The 21,585-nt window shown below is 46.4% G+C and overlaps 1 protein-coding gene across 2 annotated transcripts in view; it reads right to left on the bottom strand.

The window, feature by feature from the left end:
- The window catches only part of CLOCK (clock circadian regulator), a 111,809-nt gene that overhangs the window by 21,525 nt on the left and 68,699 nt on the right, over nt 1-21,585 (bottom strand). Inside the window, exons 11-18 of one of the 2 annotated variants that reach the window (XM_066573356.1) lie at nt 20,380-20,462; nt 19,635-19,741; nt 17,866-18,013; nt 7,243-7,318; nt 5,262-5,406; nt 3,905-3,996; nt 3,696-3,788; nt 3,243-3,389 (exon numbers count right to left, since the gene is read on the bottom strand). In XM_066573356.1, coding sequence (XP_066429453.1) covers nt 3,243-3,389; nt 3,696-3,788; nt 3,905-3,996; nt 5,262-5,406; nt 7,243-7,318; nt 17,866-18,013; nt 19,635-19,741; nt 20,380-20,462 — 891 coding nt within the window. Of the gene's footprint in view, nt 1-3,242; nt 3,402-3,695; nt 3,789-3,904; nt 3,997-5,261; nt 5,407-7,242; nt 7,319-17,865; nt 18,014-19,634; nt 19,742-20,379; nt 20,463-21,585 lie in introns of both variants that reach the window. The other variant, XM_066573355.1, reaches the window with a different exon arrangement.

A 21,585-nucleotide genomic window follows, 5' to 3' on the forward strand; every position in this document is an offset into this window, starting at 1 on the left:
GTGCCCAAAAAAAAAGCAATTCTGGCATTGCGTATTTTTTTTCTGACAGCTTTCACCATTGGGAATAATATAATGTAAAACTTTAATAAATTGGACCTCTAAAGATTCAGCAATACCAATTTCTTTTTTTTCCCAATATGACAGCTGATAGCAGAGTTTTTGTTAAAATTTTTTTAATATAAATATATATATTTTTTCAACAATTATAAAGTCTTTATTTTACTTATTTTTTCTTTTAGTCCCCATAAGGGACTTGAACATTTGATCGCTTATACTGTATGTGATCCTATAGCAGTGGTGGCGAACCTATGGCACGCATGCCAGAGGCGACACTCAGAGCCCTCCCTGCTGGCACGCGTCGCCGTCGGCCGCTCACCACTTGTGAATGCTGACAGGGGCAACGGCTCCCCTGCAGGCATTCACTCAGCTGTACAGCTAGCGGCGCTGATCCCAGCGCACACTGTGACATCAGTGTGCAGCCGGGATCTTCCTCCCCCCTCCCGACATCGGTATTCTTGTATTATTTCGCCACCAGGAGTTAGGGGTGGCGACATAATACATAAACTTAACATGTAGTCATGCCCCCAGCTTGCTTGGGATGTCACTATTGCGCCGGGGGGCCGCCCCGAGGGGGATGGTCACTATTGCGCCGGGGGGCCGCCCCGAGGGGGATGGTCACTATTGCGCCGGGGGGCCGCCCCGAGGGGGATGGTCACTATTGCGCCGGGGGGCCGCCCCGAGGGGGATGGTCACTATTGCGCCGGGGGGCCGCCCCGAGGGGGATGGTCACTATTGCGCCGGGGGGCCGCCCCGAGGGGGATGGTCACTATTGCGCCGGGGGGCCGCCCCGAGGGGTGGGGGATGGGGGGGTCACTATTGCATAGGGGGGCCGCCCCGAGGGGTGGGGTAACTATTGCACCGGGGGCCGCCCTGAGGGGGGTCACTATTAGGCTGGGTGGCGCTGTGGGGTGCCGCTATTATACCTGGGGTATGTTTACATGTGGTGGAAATAGGCAAAGCTGTTTCAAAATAGCCAGGGTGCAGATTTTGACTGCTTTTTGGATGCAGAATTTTCCACAGTATTTTCTGCTGAGGACGTTCTGCAGCATTTCTGCATCCAAAAAGCAGTTAAAAACTGCACCCTGTCTATTTTGAAGCAGCCCTGTCCTTTTTAGAACGATGGGGGTAAAATCATACGTCGTGATAAGCCCCGCCCCCTGATGTGTTGGCACTTTGCAGTAAATAAGTGGGTTTTGGGTTGCAGTTTGGGCACTCGGTCTCTAAAAGGTTCGCCATCACTGCCCTATAGTATTACATTGCACTGTATTTTAACCCCTTAACGACAGCCCCATCGGGAAACTACGTCCTGCTGTTGCAGGGCGTGTATGGAGGGAGGTAGCGGCGCTATCTCCCTCCATAATAGCTGCGCTCGGCCGTTCGCGGCTATTAACCCTTTAAATGCCCCGAACAGTCCCGCACGGCCCCCCCGCGGTGAGATCGGGGGAGCCGTGCAGGTGTCATGGCAGCCGGGGGCTTAATGAATGGCCCCAGGGCTGCCTTAGCAGACTGCCTATCAAGCCATCCACACAGGGTGGCTTGAAAGACTGCCTGTAAAAAAGCAGTATGACGTAATGCTATAGCATTACGTCATACTGCAGGAGCGATCAAAGCATTGCATGTTAAAGTCCCCCAGGGGGACTTCAAAGGAATGTAAAAAAAATAATCAATAAAGTTTTTTTAATTGTTTAAAAAAAAAAAAAGTTATAAAAGTTTAAATCACCCCTCTTTTGCCATATCCATTATTAAAAAATCAAAATCATAAAATAAAAATATGTATTTGATATCGCCGCGTCCGTAAAAGTCCGAACTATCAAAGTAGTGCATTATTTTTCTCGCACGGTGAACGTCGTCTGAAAAAAAAAAAATAAAGAACGCCAGAAATACACTTTTTTAGTTACCCTGTCTCCCAGAAAAAACTCAATAAAAAGTGATCAAAAAGTCGTATGTATTCCAAATTGATACTATCGGAAACTTCAGGACATCCCGCAAAAAATGAGCCCTTGCTCAACTACATCGACGAAAAAATAAAAAAGGTATTGTGCGCACAAAATGACCGCAGAAAATAATTGAAAAAAATTAAATATCTTAAAAAAAAATAAAAAGTACTACAAAAAGTACTACAGCAAAAAAAATACTATACAAGTTTGGTATCGTAGCAATCATACTGACCCATAGAATACAAATATCAGGTCGTTTTTGTTGGAATTTGTGTGCTGTAGAAACAGGACGCACCGAAAGATGGTGGAATGTCGTTTTTTTTCCCATTTCTCTCCGCTAAGAATTTTTAAAAAGTTTTTCAGTAAATTATATGGTACAATAAATAGTGCCATTGAAAAATACAACTCGTCCCGCAAAAAACAAGCCCTCATACAGCGACGTCTATGGATAAATAAAGGAGCTACGATTTTTTAAAAGGGAGTAGGAAAAAACAAAAATGGAAAAAAGCAAAAAAGCTCCGTCACTAAGGGGTTAACAGACTTCCTATTACATAGGTGCTGTGGAAAGTCCCTAAGAGGCAAACAATCATGACAGTCCCTGCAGCCATACTGGATAGAGTTACATAACAATTACGACATTTGAAGAGAGAATCACTCATGTTTTGGGCGGAGATGTTGTTGTCAAAACACAATCAACAGTATAAAATCCCGGGGCCTTTTACACAGGCAGATTTTCGTCCCATTAAGGGCTTCTACCCACTAGCATTTTTTTTTAACCCTGCGATAGCGCTGCGTTTTTTTCAATGGGACTTTCCTATGTTAAAATCACATTGTACAAAAATCCCAACAGCACAATCTTGTAGCGAGTAGAAGCCCTAACAAGTACCTTTCATCGATATAACATGTGGATTGGCACTGGTTATTGTTATTTACATATGGCTAATGGCACGTGCGGGGAGGAACAATTGTTGATGCAGTTTTACGTACCCACAGTGTTTGCTTTTGTTGGCAGCACGTCCCGTTTACATTGGCTGACAAGTCTTTTTTTTTTTGCCTACGAACAATGCGATTAGCTGACTAATGAACGCTTCCGTGTTTTTTGGCTGATCATGGACATATATGCACGGACCAATGACCAGAGATCAAAACATTTATACCCAATTATTACTCCATCTAAAAGGGCTTTAAGATGGGAAAATATTCTGTAGTGCACCATTAAAAGGGATGAAAACCCAAGAGCAATACCTGGAAGCCTTGACCATGGACCATCTGCAGCTGCTCCTGAATCTTCCGTAATTCCTCCTGCTGCCGGTGGATGTTCTCCTCTATGATGCGCGTTCTTTGCTCCAACTGATCCTTTAGGTGCTTCATGGCTCCAAACTGTGCCGTAAACTGAAATATGGGCTGAAAATCATTAAAAGCATGGCAACAGCTCAAACCCCTTCAATATAGGCTCAGCATGAAAAAGGACACATAGTGATAAAGTGAAGACTTGGGAAAGATACATCAGACTGTAAAAGCACCTAACCAAGTGGCATCACCAAAACCATGCAGAAAATGTCTAACTATGGAAACACAGACATCTGAAGGGTGAGAATACAGACCCAGAAAAGGCAAAAAAAAACATTAAAACTGAATTCAGTAATGAGGCCAGCTATTTTCTTTCCAGAAGGAGTGTAGTGAGAAATCATGGCTTACCTGACTTATCCCGGTCTGCAGGTGAATGGCAGGGGCTGCTTGCTTCTGTACTGGCTGAGACAATGACTGGTTCAGAGACACTGAACTCATCGACTAGAAGGACACGTGCGACTAGTTATTCCACCCAGTAACTTACACAACAAACACGTGAAGGCAGCATTATGTAAGCATTATGTAAGATATCATTCTAATGGGCTGGGCCTCCTTACCTGACTACTAATGGAGGATCGCCTCTTGTCCATGCCAGATAGAGCCTGCCGTGGAGGCGTACTAGTGTCTGTTGGCATCTTGGTAGGTGTAGCTAGAGATATATAATTAGAAGTCAGAATATAGCATTAATTTAGGAAGCAATACAACAATGATTATACAGTTTGGAGCAGCGATTCCCAACCTTAGTACCACAGGGAGAATTCCTGAAAAATGTTTCCACAGCTGGAGAACTCCTAATGCCAATTTCTGGCTGAAAGTGGCTTAATGTAGGGACGGGTAAGGCAGTCTATCGTTCTTGTCCTGCGCTATAATTTGGCACAGATATGTTAACTACTTTGCAAAATATCTCTCAGCAGACTGAAATCTGCCTGCCTTCCTTACTATAAATGTGAAAGGTCTAATTGCGGTTTTCTGGTGAATCATGGTTGGGAAACATTAGCTTGGAGCATGAATAGGGTTAACATACACTATCCTACCAAAAGTATTTGGACCCCATCTAAAGAATGGATTGTGTGGGTCATTAGTATGTCGCATGTCCTAAACCATGCTACATAAGACGCAGACCCTTGGGGGTGTCAGTCATAGTTTGTATCGGGAACTGCACGCTATTGGATATACGGTTATACTGCTGCACACAAGCCGGCCATCATGAAATACAAGGCATCAGCCATCTACAATGGTGCAAGAAGAGACAGTTAAGTAATGTAAGAACGTTTTATGGAGTGATGAATCACGCTAACCAGTCTTCAAAATCAGATGGCGTACCTGGGTGTGGATAATGCCTGGGGAACACCTTCACCAGAGTGTGCTGTGCCAACAGTTAAGCACGGTGGAGGTTCCGTTATAGCCTGGGAATGTGTTACGTAGCATGGTAAGTTGTAGTGGCAAGAACCGTGTGCACGAAGGTGTACCTTGACATTCTATACAATAATGTGGGAATGGTCAGCAATACTTCCAACAAGACAACGTGCCTTGTCACAAATCCAATGCTATATTACGTTGCTTTGAGGATGTGGATGTTCCATGACTGAACTGGTTGCACAAAGTCCTGACCTGAACCCTACTGGACATCTCTGAGACAAACTGGAATGTCAGGTCAGGAAATATGAACAGCGTTCAACGTTTTGAAGAGAACTCAGACATTTGCAGGATGAATGGAGGGAAATAGCAGCTGAAGTCTGTCAGACATTAGTAGAAAGTATGCCACAGTAATTATCCAATGTCATTAGTCTAAAGGAGACCCCACTAAGTATTAACACATGTAAATAACGCCTTTTGATTCTTCCTGGAGGTATCTATTTACTTTTGGTAGGATAGTGTAGACGTATTGATAAGTTCTTGGCTTCTCATACTCACATGATGGATCAGACACGGCTGTGTGAGAAGAGGATTTGATTGAACTCTTGGATGAAGGAGATGGTGTCCTGCTGTCATCAAACCTTTCCAGGGCATCTTTCAGGCTGTCCTTACTTATATGATTGTCTGAGACATTGTCCTGATTCTATAAAAGACACAATTGATGAATGTTATGTTCTTTTCACAACTGGGACTGTACAAAGTCCAGATAATAACCATCCATAACCAAGTACAACGCTATACAAGAATTATTTGTATTTCCCTATTTATCACCTAATAAATGTAGAGGGCGCATCAAAGCAAAATTGTAATGAAAAATGGATTTTCCTTTTTTAAAGAAAGCGATTAATTTCAATCTCTACGTGTGATAAGAGGCCAAGAAGTCAGTATCAGGCCGGGCTCACACGAGTGAGTCGGATTCCACATGCGGGAGGCCCACAGCAGATTCTGGCTGTCATCCTGGTCGGTCACCCTGCACACGCAATTTCTCTTTATTGCAGATGACCGCAGCGGCTTTTATTTGCATTTCCCGTGCCATCACTAAGTGTTGACGTGGGTACCCACACCGCATATGTTGAGCGCGTATCAGCTGCGGGTCGGACGCCTCCGGTGATGTCAATGGAGGCTGCCCGTGGCAAAATACAGCATGCAGTAATTTTTCTTCCGTTCACGGAACATGCAATTCGTATCCGCGGGTGTGAAGGAGAAAGTGAAAGTTCATGCCTTTCAACACCACTTTTGCCCCGGATCCTCAGTGTGGATGGCGATCGCCAATTCTGCAATTAGAATCAGTTTGTGTGAACACACCCCCCATCTCACTGAATTAGTAACACCGGGAGATATTTAAAAAGCCACCCTTAAAGGGGTTGGCTAGGTTTTAACTATGGATACTCTGACTGAGAAAAGGGAAGCTGGTAAGGGGGTGGGTGTTCTGTCACCAACTCGCTGCTCGCCTTGCCAATATGCTAATGCATGCAGCTAATTTATTCAGGAAGAACACAGCTCCGTTTCCTCTGCTGTGACCTAGCATGGTATTGCAGAGAAAGTTCTCGTTTACTGCAAAAGTAACTTTCCCCATAATACCAAGCTGGAGCACCGCAGAGAGAATGGAGCCGAGTGCTTTGTGAACGCAGCAGCTCCATGCATGAATGCAATGGCTAGGCAAACAGCTGATCAGCAGTGGTTCTGTGCAGCGGACCCCCACCAATCTAATATTAATGACCTATCCCAACGATTGTCCCCCTTTTAACTATTGATGGCCTCTGTAAATATTTTATGTTTCCAATCAAGGATCCTTAATTCTGCAAACAGCCAAATAGAAATTCTCTCAGACTAGATGTTGTATCGATCTGCTTTACTTTTACATGTGAACAGTGGACAGATATCCGGTGCATATTGTGCGGTGTGATATGCAAATGTGGTGGAATTTCTATGTTGGACTTGTAGATGTAGAGTAGATCTTTCAGGATAACTTGAATATGTAAGTGTACAGTATATACACCTGGCACCAATGAATGCATATTACTAACTATCTCACATTTTAAAGTTCTTCACAAAACAAAAGAGAAGCTGTCACCGGGCTCATGCTGCCCGAACCGCAGGCATGATGAATCCAGAACAGGTATACACAGAGCCACATTTAAGTGTTAATCTGAAAGGCTGCGGCTTTTCAGAATAAACACACTTTGAAGTTTGCTTGTTGGACTTGGAAAACAAGCTCTCGAGTCAGAGACGGGCCGTGCTAGGCTCTCCCCGCCCGCAGCATGCTGACAGATCTCTCCCGAAACACAAGCAGGGAGTTGTCATTCTCCATGCTGCAGGTGAGGGAACTGCAAACTTCACAGTGTTTCCGTTCAGAGATGCCACAGGCTTTCAGAATATCACTTATATGGAGGCAATGTGCAGATCTGTGCAGCATGAACCCGTAACAGGTTCCATTTAATGCTCTATGGCACTTGGAAAGGCACAGACAAGCACTCACTTTATCTGAGATGATCGCTGGTGGGGAATCTTCAATACCAAGCTCGCGCCTCCTCTTGGAGCCAACCTCGGCATAGCTGCAATAGCACATGCCATTTATTAAAACCTTCATTTTCACTCAGCATGTATTGTTCAGGCAAGAAAACCACATAAATGAAATTCATTCTAAATGACATAACTTGTGGATCCTGATGATGTCATCACTAATACCACATTTACCGGATGACTGGTCAGCAAGGAAACTTTTCCTACCCTTATTTTCCCAGAGATGCTGGTGTTGGAGCATGTCCAACTATACTACTGTACTTGGATCACTACTGTAGACCAGTGGTTCCCGAACTTTTTCAGGCTACGGACACCAAACTCTTGTCTGCATGGAGGAACATATCTACTAGTAACCTGTGTTCCAGAAGACCAAGCATGTTGATTAAGAAATAAGGCACAGTTGCTGAACTTAAGTTGTTTCAGTCAAACTTTACCAGCACTTATTAACAGAAAAAAAAGGTGTGACTTATAAGCGACACTGACATGCCAAAAGTCATGGGATAGCAGTATGTAAATTGATTAACTTCTTAGTGACGGAGCTTTCTTGTTTTTTTCCCCATTTTCGGTTTTTCCTCCTTCCTTTTAAAAAAAATCATAACGCCTTTATTTATTCATTGATCTAGCTGTAGGAGGGCTTGTTTTTTGCGGGACGAGTTGTAACCCCCGGCTGCCATGACACCCACACGGCTCCCCTGATCTCACCACAGGTGGGCCGTACGGTTCGGGGGATTTAAAGGCTACTGTCAGAAGTGACAGGCATTTAAAGGGTTAACAGCCCCGATCGGCTGCACGGCATGTCAGGGCTGTTGCCCGTGGGTGTCAGCTGTAACAAACAGCTGACACCCGGGATGTATGGAGGGAGATAGCAGCGCTATCTCCCTCCATACACATCCTGCAATGGCAGAACGTAAAAACACTATGGGGCCGTCACTAAGGGGTTAAAGGTAATGGCTAGGGAACATCCACACTTATATAAGCTGTGAGGGGTTAAGTGAGTGAAGTTGAACACTGGCGAGTGAGATCTTGCCGAGGGAACATGAATTATTCGAATTTGAATGAGGCCGGATAGCAGGTGCTAGATGGATGGGAAATTCCATTTTTGAAGATATGCAGGCATTTACCATTCCTCAAACAACCATGTCAGACGCGTACTGGAAAAACGTAATTGAAGGCATTGCCACTCACAGTGGACAGCACAATGGCCGCCCACGGGTACTTAAAGGGGTTGTCCCGCGGCAGCAAGTGGGGTTATACACTTCTGTATGGCCATATTAATGCACTTTGTAATGTACATTGTACATTAATTATGAGCCATACAGAAGTTATTCACTTACCTGTTCCGTTGCTAGCGTCCTCGTCTCCATGGTGCCGTCTAACTTCAGCGTCTAATCGCCCGATTAGACGCGCTTGCGCAGATGGGTCTTTTCCCTTCGGCTCGGTTCGGCAGCAGCGGCGTTCTGGCTCCGCCCCCTTCTACGCGTCATCGCGTAGCTCCGCCCCGTCACATGTGCCGATTCCAGCCAATCAGGAGGCCGAGCCGAAGGGAAAAGACCCATCTGCGCAAGCGCGTCTAATCGGGCGATTAGACGCTGAAGTTAGACGGCACCATGGAGACGAGGACGCTAGCAACGGAACAGGTAAGTGAATAACTTCTGTATGGCTGTAATATACATCGTGCATTAAATATGAGCCATACAGAAGTTATTCACTTACCTGTTCCGTTGCTAGCGTCCCCGTCGCCATGGTGCCGTCTAACTTCAGCGTCTAATCGCCCGATTAGACGTGCTTGCGCAGATGGGTCTTTTCCCTTCGGCTCGGCCTCCTGATTGGCTGGAATCGGCACATGTGACGGGGCGGAGCTACGCGATGACGCGTAGAAGGGGGCGGAGCCAGAACGCCGCTGCTGCCGAACCGAGCCGAAGGGAAAAGACCCATCTGCGCAAGCGCGTCTAATCGGGCGATTAGACGCTGAAGTTAGACGGCACCATGGCGACGGGGACGCTAGCAACGGAACAGGTAAGTGAATAACTTCTGTATGGCTCATATTTAATGCACGATGTATATTACAAAGTGCATTAATATGGCCATACAGAAGTGCATAACCCCACTTGCTGCCGCGGGACAACCCCTTTAATGATCATAACTGGAACCATCTGGCTAGAATTGTCCATGCAGACAAGTGATTGACCGAAATCACATCTATATTCAATGCAGGAGGCCTCACACATATCAGCACAGCATTCTTAACCTTCCCCGGGATATGCAAGGTGGATACCAACCAAAGTACCCCTGTTATCACCATAACACCGGACATCACCTCACCTGGGCTCGTAAGGCTGCTAACTGGACTCTAGATGACCGGCAACATGTGGCGTGATCTGATGGGCCATTCTGCCAATTGTTTCAGTCTAGTGGTAGGATTCATTTGTAGTGCAGACCCCATAGAGCCATGGACCCCAGCTGTGAACAAGGCACTGTGCAGGCTGGCGGTGCTTTCATACTGCTGTGGGCTGTGTTCTCACAGCATGGCTTGGGTCCACCTAAACATGTCATTGACCGATGCATGCTATGTTTAACTACTTGGTGACCATTTACAGCCCTTAAGGGACTTCATGTATACTCATAATTATAGGATATTCCAGCAGGATAATGCATCATGCTATTGGGCATAAGTTGTCCAGAATTGGTCAAAGGAGCAGTCTAGAGTTCCCAAGAATGGTGTGGCCTGCGCATTCACCCGAAACAAGCATTTATGGGATGTAGTAGAAAGGTCTATTGACACCAAAGATCCTGCACCTGCAAATACTACAGAGCTGTGGGTGGCTATCCAGATGCCATGGCTCAATATTTCTCTAGTCGTCTTCCATCCGCTTGAGGAATCGGTGCAATGTCAAGTTGCTGCACTTCACTGGGCTAAAGGCAGTTCTACACAATATTGGTTCCTGACCCATGACCTTTGGCATGTCATTGTGTATACACATGCACATTTTATATCATATTCCCATTGTTCCAACCAAATAACAAGCTACATTTTATTGTGAAAGGTCAACCTAGACATTACAGCCATCTTGAATCTGGAATTACAATATTTCTTAAAATCTTCAAAGTGACTCTCCATAATAATACATTCAGCAGCTACACTGAAGTAACCCAGATTGTGTGTAGGGGGAATGATCAAATCCAGCGGTCTTAATTTGGAATGCTGTTCATTTATCAATAGCAGCTTCTTACACCACATATTCACATTCATCGGTTGAACAATAGGAAGAACAAGCATGCAGAGACACGAGGGGCGTGGCTAGCGACCAATATGGAGAGTCGCAAGTAAGGAGAGCTCCCAGGGGAAACTGCCAAAATCCGCATAAAATCCTGGCCTCTACGGATCTTTGATGCCCAGAACATCGCCTATGGACCCATAGACCCTGCAAGAACCATCGGACCGCAGTTGGGGGCAATTACAGTCTCCTGACTCCTACTACAAGGCTGCGGGCCGAGACGGAGGAGAGGCCGCACCAACGCCCTGCTGTTTTTCCCGCCCGCTGCCTGCCGCCGACCTCGCTGACCCCCTGCTTACACACCGGACCGTCCTCCTTCACCCCCTCTGGGACCCGTGACTTACCCGAGCGCCGCATCCACTCCGGACCTCTCTCCCTTCCTCCTCTGCTGCCGCCGGCTGCCCGCGATCCTAGCGGGGTGAGAGCCACTGATCCGGACCTTGACCCGCGGAGCCAGGCGACTCGCCTCCTCACATCAGGAGCCGAACCGCCGCAATACAGCCCGAGCGGGGGAAGCGGCACGCCGGCCACCCCGCCGCTTCCGATCCTCCGCCGCCTGCTGTCGGCGCCTAGCGACGAACCGAGCCGTGCCCGCTTTCCCTGCGGCCGAGGGGCCCGCCCTCTTGCCTTCAAGTAAGAGGCTCCTGCTGCCGGATCCTGACCGGAGCCACGGGCTTTGCAGCCGCCCGTCTCCGGACCGCGTGGGGACCCTCTGCGGCCGGCGGGTGATCGAGCCCCCCCCCTTGGACGGGGAGCGCGGCCGACCTCCCAGCCTCCGGACCTCACCAACCACCATAACAACTACGTGGGGGGCCGCAGCTCGCCCGGCCGTCCTGCTGCCCCATAACACCGCGTCAACGCTTGCCAGCGACATTAAACATCCCAGGGAGCGCTGATTGACGACCGGACCGCGACGCTCGGCGCCTCCAGAGACTTTAAAACGCCTGAAGATCCAGTCCTCTGGACCCGGCCCGGCGGAGCCGGCGGCAGAACCGTGAGTAACCTCTGGGGGCTGGGGGACAACACATCCACCCAACATCATCGCCCCCCCCGGAGCGATAAACCGGGCAAATAGCCCAGGACGTTACAATCCGTCTTAACCCTAGCTGCCCACACTACCACATATATATTGGTGCCCTGGAGGGGAGGAGAGGAGAGGTCTGCTTTAACACCTTAAACCCTATACGGATCTCGGTCCACCTGACCAATAAAGGCGCCCCCTGTAACTCAAATTGTGCGCCTGAGGCGCCTGGACGGAGCAGTGCCACCTTTGATGAGCGGTGTCGCCACGCGGGGTCAGCGCTGTCCCCTACCTCTCTAACGACCCCAAACCGGATAAATCCTGTATAATTGCAGCCCAAACTGCGGGACCATTACTCTCTAACAGACATTGTAACTATATAATCCACAAAGGCTCTACAGTTAACAACATCTAAGACTCTGAAAACCGCATCAAACCGCTAAAACCGCCACCCGGCCTCTACTACAAACAACAGTCTTGATATTCCTCATATTACACTACATCAGGCAGGAGAAGACAAAGACCCATATCTTCTAACAGCAATTGCAACCGTATACCCATATGGACCCTACAGCCAAAAACATCTAAACCCCATAAGAAAAGCATCAATTTGCTAGAACAGTCAACTGGTCTACCTCACACGCCAAAGTCCCCGGCACCGTTTATGTCATACTGCAGCTGACGGAGAGAAGACAAAGACCCTTACCCTTCAAGTGCTACTAGAATCGTACAAATCGGGAAAAGACAAAGATCCTCATTTCCTCACAGTCGACTCAATATCCTTCATTATGAGCACTCGGGCTAAAAGCGGGTCGGCAGCCGATAAGTTGAAAGAGTATGCCCGTACTGAGACCCCTGAGCATACCCCCAGAGCGGCACGACCCGCTCAGATGAGAGAACCCGATGACGAAACGGGACACCCCTCAGAACCGACCATGCGACAACTCCTAGACGCAATCAACACCTGCAAGTCCTCGCTTACCAACAAAATAGAAGAAATTAAATCTGATGTCTCCCTGCTACGGCAGGACCTGCAGAACATGCGAGGCAGAATGCAGGAGATGGAGGACCGCATATGCAACGCAGAAGACTCCCTACGCCCGCTCTCCGCGGCTGTCAAAAAAGCCACACGAGTCACAGAATTCTGCCAGTCCAAAATGGACGACTTGGAAAACCGGTCGCGCCGCAATAATCTCCGCATAATAGGCCTACCCGAAAGATCAGAAGGATCCCACCCAGAAACATTCACTGAAAATTTGCTAAAAACCCTATTGGGCGACGACACTTTCTCCGCTCACTTTACAGTGGAAAGAGCCCACCGGGTCCCAGCAAAACCGCCACAACCGGGAGCTCCCCCGCGTCCATTCCTAGCAAGGATCTTAAACTGCAGAGATAGAGACACCGCATTGCGTCAGGCTAGGCTAAAGGGTCCATTAAAATACAATAATGCAACAATTTCTATATTCCCGGACTTCTCCGCTTAACTACAAAAACAAAGAGCCACCTTCATAGAAGCAAAAAGAAAACTCAAGGGAAGAAATATCCCATACTCAATGGCATATCCAGCCCGCTTGCGCATCGTAGCCCAAGGAAAAGTGATCTTCCTCCAATCCCCCACTGAAGCTATGGAATGGCTGGATATGCACCCGGAGCCACTGAAGGACAACTGACCCTGCCGCACTTATACCAGGACTTGAGCCTAGTTATAATCCAAGCGGCTGATACCCCCCTGACTTATAGATGGTGAAATGCAGGGCCAAGGCATCTTTAAATCGCCTCTGGGACCTGGCGAATAGATACTAATCTCTATAGGCCACTGGGATACTTCCCCCTTTTTTTTTCTCCCCCCCCCCCCCCCAACAATATAACATCTGCTACTTCTAGATAGATTGTAGCTAAATTGTCTCGTAAATTTTCCATATATTGGTTTTGACATCCGCGCTGAAATTTAAGCGGGATGCCAAAAGTTAAAAGTTTAAACTGTTGTTTACTGCTCTGTATTAATATTTTTAGCAGGTCTGCGCTAACACAACCTTCTTCCCCACACACGCCAACATCTTTCCCCCCTTCCCATCTCATGGGTATAGATGTAACACTTATAGTACCTGTCCACGTAATCAGATATGTCTTTAAAATGCCTTAGTTGGAACGTCCGGGGTCTGGGAACTGCACTTATACGAAGGGCAGTTTTTTCATACATCAAGCAAATTAATCCACATATTGTAAGCCTACAAGAGACCCACCTCACTAAAGAAAGGGCTGATACCCTGGCGAAACCATGGGTACAGTGGATAGCTCACTCCTTCCACACCTCCTTTTCCAGAGGCGTTACCGTCCTTGTTCACAGGTCGCTACGCTGGAACCCCATTAATGTCCGCAGGGACCCCGAGGGAAGATTCATATTTATATATGGCGAAATAGACTCCAAACCCTATGTGATCCTGTCTATTTACAACCCCCCACATAGCAACCTCCCCTTGGCAGGGGTAATATGCATGGGTGACTTCAATAAGGTAATGGACCCCAATATAGACAGATTCCACACACCTCCCAACATAGCCCCAACTCCAAGCTCCTCCCTGAGACAGTTAATCGAAAGTGTCGGCTGGATTGACCTTTGGCGGTTTCAACATCCCGATACACGGGAGTTTACTTGTCATTCCCCGGGCTACAATGCGCTGACAAGGATAGACTACGTATTTAGCTCCGCAGAACTAGCATTGTCTCTCTCTAACATCACTCACTGCCCAAGAGGCATATCCGACCATAGCCCTATATTACTAACATTGAAATTTCCCCAACAAAACATAGTTCCTACCTGGAAACTTCACCCATTTTGGCTGAAGCTGATCGGATCAGATGACCAAACACCTTTCCATATATCCCTATTCTTAGACGCCCACAACGATAACACCCATCCTGCCCTGAAGTGGGACACTCTCAAAGCTTACATTAGGGGATTTCTTAAGTCAGCCATTTCATATATTAAAAAGTCGACATCCCAAACCGACAAAGAGTTGGAAGATCAGACAATGGAAGCTGAAAAAACATATATAACTAACCCTACAGACGCCAACCAAACTGCCTGGCTCGGTCTGCTCCGCCTCCACAAACACCAGATACACGCTAAAACCAAGCGCAAATTATTTTTTACTAAACAACATTATTTTGAATTGGGAAATCAGTCCAGTCATCTACTCGCTAACCTCATCAGACACGAAAACAACACTAACACGGTCCTTAAGATTAAGAATCAGCATGGAGTGGAGATGACCGATGCCCCATCCATTACAAACTGTTTCAGGGAATTTTACACTAACCTATATAGCTTCTCCTCCCAGAACACCCTGACAGACATCCTAAGCTACTTAGAGGACTTAAACTTCCCAACCCTCTCTGCGGAACAGGTTGAACTCCTGGAAGCCCCAATCACACTAGAAGAGATTCAACAGACAATTCAGGACATGGCCCTCAACAAGTCACCCGGCCCTGACGGCCTCCCGATAGAGACGTACCGCAAATATAGCGAACAACTAGCCCCACTACTACTTGAAACGCTAAACCAGGCCCAAACAGACAAATCACTCCCGCCCTCATTCTATAAAGCCTCCATAGTGGTGATAATGAAACCCGGGAAGGACCCTATAGACTGTAGCTCCTATCGCCCAATTTCATTGGTAAACGCAGACTACAAGATCTTAACTAAAATTCTGGCCACTAGGCTAAATCAGGTAATCCTCTCTATTGTTCACCCGGACCAAACGGGGTTCATGCCAGGGAAATCCACGACGATAAATATCCGCAGAGTCCAGACGGCCATCCAGCTAGGAAAGCAATACAACATGCCCTGGGCTCTGGTCTCACTGGACATGGCAAAAGCTTTTGACTCGCTGGAGTGGGTCTTTTTGGAGGCCTGCCTGGTCCGATTTGGATTCGGACCTAAATTCCAACAATGGGTTAAAACTATATATAAATCCCCGAACGCAAATGTAATCGTAAATGGCATTCCATCGACTGAATTTCAACTGGCAAGAGGCACCCGACAGGGATGTCCTCTGTCCCCAGCCCTGTTTGCCATAGCCATTGAAGCCCTAGCGATCCGTCTGAGAAACACCCCCGAAGTGAAGGGCATTAAATGGGCAGACTTTGAAAGTAAAGTGGGAATGTATGCGGATGACACAATACTCTTCTTATCGGACCCAATACACTCCTTTTCCCAAGCTATGGTTCACATAGACAGATTCTCCTATTTTTCGGGACTACATGTCAACTGGTCCAAATCAACAATCCTCTACACTGACCTTAACCCAAAAAATGACCCCTGCGTTACCAGGTACGGATTAAAACCGGTCTCATCATTTAAATACCTAGGGATGTTCATGTCACATGATCACAATAACGCTATAGCAGAAAACATAACCCCACTACTAGACAACATCAAACACAAACTGAAGAGATGGGCTAAGTTACCGCTCTCTGTAGCCGGACGCATAAATCTCATTAAAATGACTATCCAACCCAAATGTCTATACATACTGCAACACATGCCGGTACGAGTCCCCAAGCGCTACTTCCAATCCTTAAATTCCCTTATTATTACATTTATATGGAACTCCTCCCGCTCCAAGCTAAGCTTGGCCACACTACAAAGGCCCAAAGAACAAGCGGGAATGGCCCTCCCGGACCTTCGACTCTATTATCTGGCAGGACAATTGAGAAATATACGAGCTTGGGTTCTGGACAGGGTACTACCTATAGCAGATAAACAGCTTGCAAAACAAGTAAAAGGTAATAATCTCCTAAACTTTCTAGAATTTCCAGAGTGCACTAACCCCGCTGACACAGTCCCGCTCCATAAATTAGCTCTTGGCGTATGGAGGGAAGTAAAGACACTACAGCAATACAAAAACACAATACCCGAGCTCCCTCTTTGGGACAACCCGGGTCTCCCCGCACTACACTCAATCCCAGATCCACAGTATTCGATGGCTCAGGGAGTACACATACTGAGTGACATATACACAGAAGAAACACTCCCTACATTTACACAACTACGCGACAGGCTACAGTCTCCGCAGCTTCAGCTATTCAGGTATTTCCAGTTAAGACACGCATTAAACTCCCAATTCTCGCCCACCTCAACCCGCATATCCAAATTCCCCACAATCGGTATTCTCAAGTCTCAGGGACCTAAGGGACTAATCTCTGCCCTATACACGCACCTTCTTTCAGCTAAAATAGACCCTAACCCACCTCCAGTATATGACAAATGGAAACAAGCCATCCCATCTCTCACACCTGAGGAGTGGCAGGACATCTCTGAATCCCACCTGTCAGTTTCCCCGGCTATAAATAATAAACTAATTCAGTTATACATAATCCACCAAGCCTATCGCACCCCCAGTCGTCTTCACCAAATGGGCAATACATCCTCAAGCTCCTGTCATAGATGCCGCCAACCAGAGGCGAACTTCTGGCATCTAATTTGGGAATGCCCTCCAGTTAACGACTACTGGTCAAATATAACTGATCTTCTAAACTCACTACTACCGTCCCCATTGGCTATCGACTTAGACCCCAGGGTGGCACTGTTTGGCCTGCTGGAAGAGGAGGTGTGGCCACACCACACCCGTACCTTTCTTGAGAAAGCATTATTCCTAGCACGAAAGACAATAGCCATGAGGTGGATGGCTACAGAGGTCCCTTCGGTCCCGCACTGGATCCAGCTGGTGAACACCGTAATCTCCTACGAAAAAATAATCTACCAGAACCGAGGCTGCCCGGCCAAGTTCTACAAAATATGGGGGAACTGGTTGGATGCCCACTCTACCCTGTCAATGGAGTGAACCCTGAACCCCTACTTCACAAACCACTCCCTGTCACCCCCTAACCAACCATAACCCTCCCTACCCCTACCCCCTCCCTTTTTCTCTTTTCACACTCTTCCCCGGTAATAAAAAGCGCTTATAGTCCTGCATTTCACTTCTACCGAAACAAGAACAAAACAGAGCAGAATTAGGTTTAAAAAAGCTAAAAGTTTACTGTTGAAACTGTTCAAGCAATTCAAGAAATACAGCAATGAGACAGCATTGATTTATCTATAGCAAACTATATATATGTATACCTTACATTTAACAATGTTGTTTATTGTTCATCTATATTCTGTATTTTGCAATGCACATGTTAATAAAAAAAAATTGAATATAAAAAAAAAAAAAGCATGCAGAGACACAAGTAACATCAGACAACGTGTAGATCTTTGACATAAATGTGGTGTCCTTACCTTACGACAGAATGTGTGCACACAATGAACTCTGGTCTGGAATTCCATTGATGGTAAGTGATATAGTATCGCGTTTGCAACCATATCCACTGCTGCCCCTTGGTCAGGAATCTATAGTAACAAGATTTGCCTTTCCCATACTGCATTACTGTAAGAAAACCATAATCATCATCAATATGCTAGTTGCTGATATGTCAGGGTCCTCTCCACAGGCTACAAACTCCACTTCTACTGCGGAATTTCCAGCCAGTCTGGAATTGGGAAAACTAATGTATTAGGCTGCGGTCAGATAGGCGCACAAATACAAAAAACACATTGCATCTATTACAGCCATTGGTTTTCTATGAAGTCTTCACATGTCAGTATTTTTTTTTTTTTTTTTTTTTAGAGGCGCACCTGCAAAAGATAGGACATGCGTGCCTATAATGCACACCGGTAAGATCCGTGCTGCGCGTAAAGACATCATACAGAGGTGACAGGGGATGAGGGGACTCCCGGAGGATTCCATTAACACCTGCGGGAAGTCCCCTCATCACTGAACACTGACAGCACTGTGACAGTGTTCAGTGATTAGGGGTCTGCAGGGAGGACGAAAGAATCCCGTCACAGAGGAGCGCTATGCCATCCCATTGCTTTCAATGGGGCCGACGCTGCTGCTGCCCCACTGAAAGCAATAGGATGAAGGCAACCTCTGCAGTGGGTCACAGCACTCAGCCAATCAGAGGCAGCGCTTTCTGGAGGTGGGGATTTTTTAATCCCCGGCCACCAAAATACAGAAAAAGACTGACAGGACAGGGAGAGGAGTCGGACAGCGCTTCTAGGCGAGTTAAAAATTTTTTTTTTTTTTTTTTTATAAGCTAGGGCTTATATTTCAAGCTCCCCACCTGAAAATCATCGCTGCAAGGGTTGCCTTCATCCCATTGCTGTCAATGGGGGCAACAGCAGCAGCAGCAGCGCTGGCCCCATTGAAAGCAATGGGATAGGATAGCATCACGGTCCTCTGCCACAGCTGTGACAGGGGATTCTTTCGTGCCCACGCAGAGTCCCATCATCACTGAACACTGAGACAGTACTGTCATAGTATTCAGTGATGAGAGACCTTCGTGGAGCAGCTGCACTTCTACAAGCACAGCTGCTCCAGTGAACAGTTGAAGGCCTGTACACACTATTTTGGGCACATGTAATAAAGAAAAAAAAAAAAAGCACGGAGCTTCGGTCATGCGTATTTTGCACATCTGTGGAGCTCTTTTTTTTTGTGCACATGGGCACACAAACCCCCCCCCCCCCAAAAAAAAACACTTGTTTGACCGAGCCCTTTAGTCCAGACTAAAAGTACCCTTACTGTTATGTTCCATTCAGACGGGATGAGAGTCGTCTAAATGACAGCACAAGCACGGACGTCATTGCTAAGGTCGTTAGCGCTCGTGGAGAGCGTTCAGACAGGAAGAGAACACCACTGGATCACGGGCTTCTTGCTCAGCGCTTCACCTTCTAAGTAAAGTGCTGAGTGAGGAGCATTTACACCGAGCAAAAATCCTGCGATCCAGCGATGTTTTTTATGCCGACTGAACGAGAATTGAACAAATAGTAAACATTTCTTTTACACAGGACGATTATCGTTCAATTTTTTTCTTTTGAGTGAATTTTGAGAAATAAGGGCCATTAACATGGTACGATTAAGTCATTAAAAAGGCAATAAACTCCTGCTCCAGTTTCAGATTAGTCAAAACAATCACAAGATGATCAATACAAAGTACCAAACCACCTACAATGTTCATGGCATTTTGCAAGATTTTCCAAGTCATCCACATGATAGTAATCATAGCCTGAAGTGCCCAGCACCTCAAAAGGCAAATATCCAATTATTGGAGGAGCCCTAAAGCAAGGTGACAAAAGAAAGCAGACATCAGCAATGTGATCATTATACATGCTCATACATCATGCAAGTTCCCTTAACAGAAACAGCTTAGAAATTGGGTTCGAGTAGGAAAGAATTCAAGTTATTCTAGTCTTGTCTCTGTCTCTCTCGGCAGGGAGGAAATAAAGGGCTGCAGTAACCTCCGTCCCCTCCGACCCCGCCCCAGAGCAGTTCTCAACTAATCATCCAAGTTAAGTTAGAGATATGATTTACCCATTGAACGTGCCTCTAGATAAAGAGTCTTCAGTGGTATTTAATGTTAAAATATCATTATTACAGAATGGATCAAATCACTTGATATAGCATCTAAACAAGAATTCTTAAAAATGAAAACATGTTCTATATTGAATATCAGCTTAGAAGTGCTTGTAGTCAGATTAATCTTATTAGGTAAGAGCCAAGACGCACTTGTCTTACATCAGGCTCTGCAGTGAAAAAAGGCTGCAGATATCAAGGCTCGCTGAAGAGGTAGTATCACCAGAAACCGTATACACCTTTCTAACTAATACACTGCCCAAGCAGATTTAGTGAGAGCTCCTAAGCACCAAAAGCGTAACTCACTCTGCACTACAGCCACTCACAGGCTCTTCACCTACCTGTGGTCTAGGAAGAGGAACTTCCATTCCAAGCTGTGCCTTGATGTGAACTCCTCATTAGGTTCCTCCACGGTGCACATTTCCTGGTGTTAAGGACAGAAAAACAACTAACTATCTGCATCAAAAAACATTTAAAAGCAAGGCCTGTTTTATAGTTAAAGGGGTAATCACCTTCACATGCATCCAAAAAAACAAGATTTTTAAACTTACTGTAAAATCTCTGTCATCACGCTCATTGAGGGACACAGCTGTAGACTGTGGGTATAGTTAATGCCACTAGGAGGCGGACACCAAGCAAAAAAGTGTTAAGCCATTTACATGCAAAGATGATCGCTCAAAATGTGTTCAAAAGATAGCTTGATTGACAGTTTGAGTGATCATTTTGCATAAGCTTCCAATGGGCACTAGTTCCCATTAGTAGCTTATTAGCTTCATTTGCAAGTAAATGAGGCTCCCACAGCAGGTGGTGTGTTATCTGCATACAGCCCCCCTGTTCTCCCATGGGACAGCAACTGAAAGCAATGTCATCAGTGCTCCTGTGGAGAACACAGTGTGCAGTCCCTGCCATCAGCTGGCCTGCGGAAAGATTGTTTTTATGCTGAACTAAAAATCATCGTTCGTCCAAAAAGCAAACAATGGTAGCATTTACATGCAACGAGTATCGCTCAAATTACATCATTGGTAGTTCCTCCTACCAAGGACACCTCCCTGCAGGCACCGAGTTAATCAGCTTCTATGCAAGCAGTAGGAGCAGCAAAGTTGTAAAAAAAAAAAAAAAAAAAAAAGTTAAAACGGTCAATTTGAAACATTAAAACTGTAATGCAGCTTAGAACCGTGTGCAACTCCCTGGAGAGCGCTCCAAGGAGGTAGATATCAAAAACTCCTTAGAATCAAGCTGAGCAGGTGCTGCGTCCTCCAGTGAATGCGACAAGAAAAGTTTAAAATCTCATTTTCTCGTCCACGTCATTGGGGGACACAGCTGCAGAACGTGGGACGTTCCAGAGCAGCCCAAGGGGGCTGAGGAAGAGCATAAAAGGGTGAATGCGGATCAGCAGACATAAAAGTGTGCGCTTGGTAGAACTTTGAAAAAGTGGGTATTGGCCCATGTGGTGGCCTTACACAATTGAAAAGCGGCAGCACTGATCCGTACCGCCCAAGAGGTGCCCACTGGCCAAGTAGAAAGTGCATTACCACAGAAGAGAAGCT

This window comes from Eleutherodactylus coqui, chromosome 7, assembly GCF_035609145.1.
Source record: "Eleutherodactylus coqui strain aEleCoq1 chromosome 7, aEleCoq1.hap1, whole genome shotgun sequence".
NCBI lineage: Eukaryota > Metazoa > Chordata > Amphibia > Anura > Eleutherodactylidae > Eleutherodactylus > Eleutherodactylus coqui.